We start from the raw sequence: 6401 nt of genomic DNA, 5'->3' as shown, positions 1-6401 counted from the left end.
AAAGTGACCTTTTACGCAACAAAACTCACTCTCAATATTTTGTGGCTTGTCCTTTGTTGTGTAAAATCATATTCAAACTTCGTAGTATGTTTACCACCAGGTTTTCACGAGTTAAAGCTGGACTAGCATTTTACGCTGGCTGTCCGACGTTCCATAAGTGAATATTTCAAACCATTACGATCACAAAGTATCAACTGTTGTTCAGTAGGCTGGTATCGTTGGAGCAGTGCAGCCATCAATGAATACTAATAAGTAGGGTACTGAATATTAGCCGATCGATACATTTTCATGAATCCTCCCATTTGAAAACATGAATGAATCATTAACAATTAAAAAGATATCTGATTTGTTCACATTTTGGTTCAAATATAATTCAGGTTTCATACATATGCATACGGTGCTACTTTACTGGCATCATTGTCGGTTAGTTATGTGGCGAAAAACAGCGCAAATGGCAGACCGTGCTTTTGGGGACGTCTCATTGTTCATATGTACCGGCTTACGAAAATTGACCACGGTTTTTTGAGCGCCCCAAAACTGATTGTTCACCCGAAACCAAAGTTTTTGATTTCGATTTTCGCTTGATTGAGGCTAGCACTTTTGCGTGTACATATTATTGTCATGCATCAAAACTGAATATCTTAAGAAAATCAGGACAAATGCTAGAATATGAAAAAGAAATCAGGACGCTCAAATAGGATATCAGAATCAGGACATGTCCTGCTAAATCAGGACGGATGGTATCCCTACCGCAAGTGTGTAAATCTGCTAGCAACATGATTTCCTTCAAAATTTTGCTGAGAAAACACATCAAATTAAGATTTGACCAATATTTGATTAACAACAGTACAGTCTCTGATGACTGGTCCAATATAAATCTTGTTTTAAACACTAACTGTCCTGTACCTCGACGTCTCCAGTAGCTTATATCAGCCTTATGTCATTAGCATTTACTAACAATTTTTATCACCGTCTCCACTACCACCACTGCCTTTCGTTACCCTCGCTGCCACTGCTACCACCTTCGTCTCTACATCCATCATCGCTACCACCACATTTTTTGCAAAAACTATCATCATTACCTAGTTGTCAGCTACTTTATGTTAAATTGTTAGAGTGACTTTTCTCGTGCTCCCTTGAAAATGAATCATTCTCACTGGGAGCACTTTACGTAGTTATTTAAAAATCCACAGAGCCGGGTGAGGCGGTTAGCCTCACGGCATGAAGATAGCCAGGGGTAGGTAAAATATTTTTAGCAACATTGCTGAGAAGTGCATCAACTCTTTATATATAATTGTTTACTAAATATCACCTTTTCCACAGATCTTTTCCTCTAATTCACATACAAATTGTTCAACTAAACCAGCGGTTTCCAACCGGGGATGCGCGACCGGTCGTAAAAGGTCGTAAAGCCGTTCTAGAGAGTTCGCGAAGGTCCTGGTAAATTTGACAGGTGAAAAAAACGTCTTTTTATATAGGGTAGGCAACATATCTCAGGCAGCTCAAGAAGCCGCCGGTGTATTGAGACGAAATATTAAAAATGTGTAAGGTGAAATACATGCATAAATATATCGATTCGTTCGTTATCTTTCACTTTACCAGCACATTTTTTCAGATTGTAAAATTGATTTTGCAAACTTTAACAATAATCGAAGAAAGTTCCGAATCAAGAGACACTATTCCAATCAGCCCGTCCTGTCTTAAGCAGTTCTGTTTGTTGGGGATTTTCTTCAGCATCCGAAGTGACGCCTGAATGGATGCAATTTTGGTTGATTTTTTTCGATTGATGTTTATTTGAAGATTTTTCTGTGTTGAACAGTATTTTGTGTGTTCGTAAGATAGCTAGTTGATCAGAGGTTTCGTTCTAGTAATTGAAATTGTCGATATTGATAAAAATTCAGACGTCTATTTTAGTCAGTCAAAGGAAACGGTCCCGTTTTCTTGGACTGACTCAAATAGGCGCCACTGCTTAAGCCGTTCCCTACCCTACTTCTGAAAGAGCGGCTTTAGGAGACCAGAATTAAAAACCAAGACAAGAGGAAAATTTGGCGTGCAGTATGTACGGTATCTGACGATATCTACATAGGTATGCATCGAAAATGGCGATACAATTATCACACTGAACAATTTGTCACTAGGCTACTATTTTTTTTCTTGTTCTAAAATACCGTGAAAGAAATTCGCAAACAGATAACAAATTTCAAATAAATTTTCACCTATTTTTAAAACAGAAAGCATTCGTTACAGAATTAACCAATTAAACAGTGTCATTAATCAACGTAAAAGCACAGACTAACAGACACAACACTGAAACCTAGCTCCATCGCCACAAAAAAAAACGATCTTTTCAAATTTCCAATCGAGTAACAGTCATCGCACGATAACACCGTTTCACACATTGTCACCGGTTCTCTCATGCAATCTTATACATATTTTGTGGTGGCGCATGCATGTACGCTAGCGCTTATGTCAAAATACATGACGCAGCGCGAACACGGCAGCAGATGGCGCTAATGTTACTATCGTAAAGGACTGGATCATCCGAACGATGATTTTTTTGAAAAATTGTTCGAAGTGTTATGTCTATTAGTCTGTGGGAAAAGTGAAGGCTGATAATTACACTGGTAAACACAAACTCAAGAGCTCAAACTGGAAAAATATGACAGATTAGAGCGTTTTAACAATTCCTGAGAATTTTGGTGCCCCTAGCAATGGTCAAAAAGCTATAATCTTTTTAGCGTAGCTTTTTTTTCACTTTTGTTATTGAAAGTATGTCTTGAAATCGTATAAAGATATTCCTTACATTGTAACGCAGCGCAAATTAAACAAATTATTATAAAACAACAACAATTAATCACAAAAAGTGTATGATTTTTGTTTATCTAACACTCATGGAGCAACAAAGTTATACTACTTTGGGTACCCGGTCACTGCGGAATCGAGAAAAAGGTAAAAAGATAACAGCCTAGCAAGACAAGGATTTGCTCAGCAATTCATTGGACCCGAACCGTTTCTGGGTGCACAACTCAACGCATGTACTCTGCTTTTGGGGGCTCTTGCTTCATCGAGGTTATCGTTGAACTTCATACCAGGCATATAGTACCAATTTCATAACGGTCACCATGGAGTACCGAATTGGGGCTCAGGCTTGCAACAAACAAGATCAACTCTATCAACAAGCTCAAACACTTTGTAATCTGTGTAAAGTATCGGGGCAGGCATACAAAAAAATCCGTAAATATATGAAAATTTGTTGGTAAAAGTACTGTGGGGAAATTCAGAAAATTATCGCTGTCATCATTTGTAAACAAAACAAACACGTAATTTAAATTAGATTTAACGTTACTTTACATTTTTAACTGATATGAAAGAAACTATACCTAGTGATACAATCTTTGCTTTTTCTTAAATCCTGTGTAATGCGCATCTGTAGGCGTGCATATGCACTGGTTGATTTTTTATTGGGTTTTCTGATACCGCGATATTAGGCGCAAACAGCAGTTTCTAAAAAAAGGATTATGATATGGCACTTTTCTTAACTGATTATTTCTGTTTCGTTAGATTTTTCGATTACGAAGTCCAACCACAATTGAATGGCATGTTAACGATGAGTGAAATCAATAAGGATTCTAAATTAAGGTAATATAGAACATTCAGAGAAAATATCTGATCCTACTTCCGTTCCGTTTGATTACGCGCAATATTTAATATTTAGCGACGTATAAATCTGCTGTTGACATGATCCGAATCGAACATGTATTATTCATTACTCGGTTTCCATTTTTCGCTCGTTTTTCACTACTTATCAATAGACTTAAATACGGAATTTCACTTTAAGGATGTCATTTTTTGCATTCAAGAAAGGGTTTAAACCTTCCGACAGTAAGTGTCACCTGCATTTTCCCTAAACTGGAGACATTTTACTTCTTTTTTTCACTCAGTGTCATCAGTTAACTTCCAAAAATCTTTGTTTCAATGCATCCGAGCGGGACAAGCGATTTTCATTTTACTGCATTTCGCCAAAGCTGAATATTGTCAATGATATAAATTTGTGGTGTCATTTTCACGTGGTGTCGTTTCGTCTCGTGCACCGAAATCGGGAAAATTCTGCCGCTTGTCGTGCCATTGCTGGTGTTTGCTCCTGTTATTTTTGTTTTTTTTTTCCTTCTTAATAATGTTACATGTACCGTCTGTGAGGAGATAGAAGAACGAGAGCTCTAGACGAATATGTACTCCGCCTCGACAGAAGAGCATTTTTTCAACTGCTTAGCCGTCACACGCATCCATTTGCCTCGACATGACGGAAGAGCCAGGCTACTAAAGCGGGTAGTCCGCCCAGTGAGACCCTCACCTCGGCAGCGGAACTTCGGCTTCTTGTCTGCACTTTTTTGTTCGTCGGCTTCGTCATCCTGGATTGAGTTGTTAGAGATTTCGGAATCGTGTGACAAAGAAGCGGATTTGTCTTCATGCAAGGCCTCCAGATCGCAGCGAACTATTACGCGGTCTCCTTCAGCTAGAGCACTGTATGTTTTGTCCTTGTGGCATGCCTTAGTCGCCTTGATAACCTCGAATTCTATGCAATATCTGGGTGGAGGAAATGGAAGATAATAGAAAATATAAATCATTAGGGTTTCAGTTTAAGCAAATCTGAGTAACTAGGAAGCTTGTTGATTTCTTATTTTTATGTAAGCTTCAAGTGTATGCAGTATTCAAAATATGGAAACGCAAAGTTTTTAGAAACACCCTGGTTTACGTGACATGTACCAGTTTCACACCACGCGTATTAGTTTTTGTAAAAGGAAGTTAATTAAAAAGGTTTCCAGCGGAAACAGAGGTGCAGGAAATAGAAAGTGAGGTTTTCAAAAGAATTTCCTGTGGAAAAGTGACAGGTACTCGGGGTTACAATTTATACTCGAAGGTAGCAGCATCATTGAAAATATTTTCTTTTTTCTTGCTGCTGCCGAAGTAACTGGACTTGAATGGAACTTGAAAAAAGGGATAATGAATTATGCAGTACCAAGAGGGAAACAAGCAAAGAAATATCTGACTCTGCCGGGATTGTAAAGTTTCCATAGAGTAGTGAAGTAGAAAAAAGCATCTTGAATGAAAGCTAACTGAGTTACGCTATACAAAGATAATTATTCAATGAAAGTATTTATACCGGTACAAGAGCGAAACTTTTTTAATAAAATTTTGCACTTACTCGTTACCCCGGTTGTGTTTGTATGCGTTTTTGTACCGCAGCCGTAGATTACGCCGGATATCACTTGTGTCGTTCTCGTGTCTGCTCTTCGAAAGCACCGCCGGGAGTAGCAGAGCCGTTTCTGAATGCGAAAGAGATTAATAAAGAATGCTATTACTAACTGTCACTTAGCGAATAATTATGTGCAATATTTTCGTTTGCTCTGGAATCACCTCCTAAGTAACGATCTTACAGCTGTTTAGAATTTGATATAATTTACAAGGGCTAATTGTTATTAGCATGTTGATCTGTCTACAACTACTATACCTTCGGAAAATTGTTTCCTATAGTTGTCATGACCATATAATGTTTATCATTACATATGCTATTATATTATCATTTGGTTTTGGATAAGATTAATGAATTTATAAATGAAATATCAAATACTTCGCATTAAAATGAAAACAAGATAGACACGAAAAAAGAAATGTACTATTTTTCTGGCTTTTCTCCAGCTCAGATGGAAATACCGTGAGGCAAGTTTCTTCTCGTTAATAGTTAGTACCACTTTGAAAAATATCGTTTAAAAAAAAACAGAGATTATAGGAGAAAAATTAGTTTTCTGTCAGCCCTTTGGCCACCAATCAAGCTGTCTATAAGTAAAATGGTATTGAATATGACAAATCAAAGTTCCAGTTTCTCGGTATATTAGAAACAAAAATGAGTTAGCTTGGTATTGTGAGTATTATGAAAGACCCTTACATTCCATCTTCTCATAATTAAAAAAACATTTTAAGAAATGAACTTGAAACTATGACGCCTCGTGTCAGTTTTGTAGTTACTCCACTCGAGCAGTCATATTTTCTTTTAAGTGTCCGGGATAATAACACCACCTCATTTCTACTAATGAGTGTTAAAATTTTACCACCATAATAAGTTGATTATCTGCTATGAAAATTACTAAATTTAACAATCTGTTTCTTTAGCATTATGTTTAAGGTGGAAAAAAGTGATGAATGCGGAGCCTTCATGTTTGAAAAAAACTTTTAAAAGTTCACAGAAGCACTTTTCGACATTCATTCGACTTCCGCTGTCTTCGAACTTCCCTGACACCTAGCAGTAGCACAGTACAAAAGGTCGTCCGAGACTGATTGTTCCTAGAATTGAACAGCCTATTTAAGAAACATACGAGGTCCTTCAATGCTACAATAATATCTCA

At 37.3% G+C, this 6401-nt stretch overlaps 1 protein-coding gene across 2 annotated transcripts in view; it reads right to left on the bottom strand.

The window, feature by feature from the left end:
* Positions 1 to 3324: 3324 nt before the first annotated feature.
* LOC129724209 (somatomedin-B and thrombospondin type-1 domain-containing protein-like) overlaps positions 3325 to 6401 on the bottom strand; it is an 84462-nt gene continuing 81385 nt past the window's right edge. For both annotated transcript variants that reach the window (XM_055678909.1, XM_055678910.1), the window contains 2 exons: positions 5204 to 5324; positions 3325 to 4584 (listed from right to left, as the gene is read on the bottom strand). In XM_055678909.1, coding sequence (XP_055534884.1) covers positions 4218 to 4584; positions 5204 to 5324 — 488 coding nt within the window. In that variant the 3' untranslated portion in view covers positions 3325 to 4217. The remainder of the gene's footprint in view (positions 4585 to 5203; positions 5325 to 6401) is intronic.

This window comes from Wyeomyia smithii, chromosome 2 (assembly GCF_029784165.1).
Source record: "Wyeomyia smithii strain HCP4-BCI-WySm-NY-G18 chromosome 2, ASM2978416v1, whole genome shotgun sequence".
Classification (NCBI taxonomy): Eukaryota; Metazoa; Arthropoda; class Insecta; order Diptera; family Culicidae; genus Wyeomyia; species Wyeomyia smithii.
Note: the sequence above shows the minus strand (reverse complement) of the source record. Positions and strands in the feature narration are given on the sequence as shown.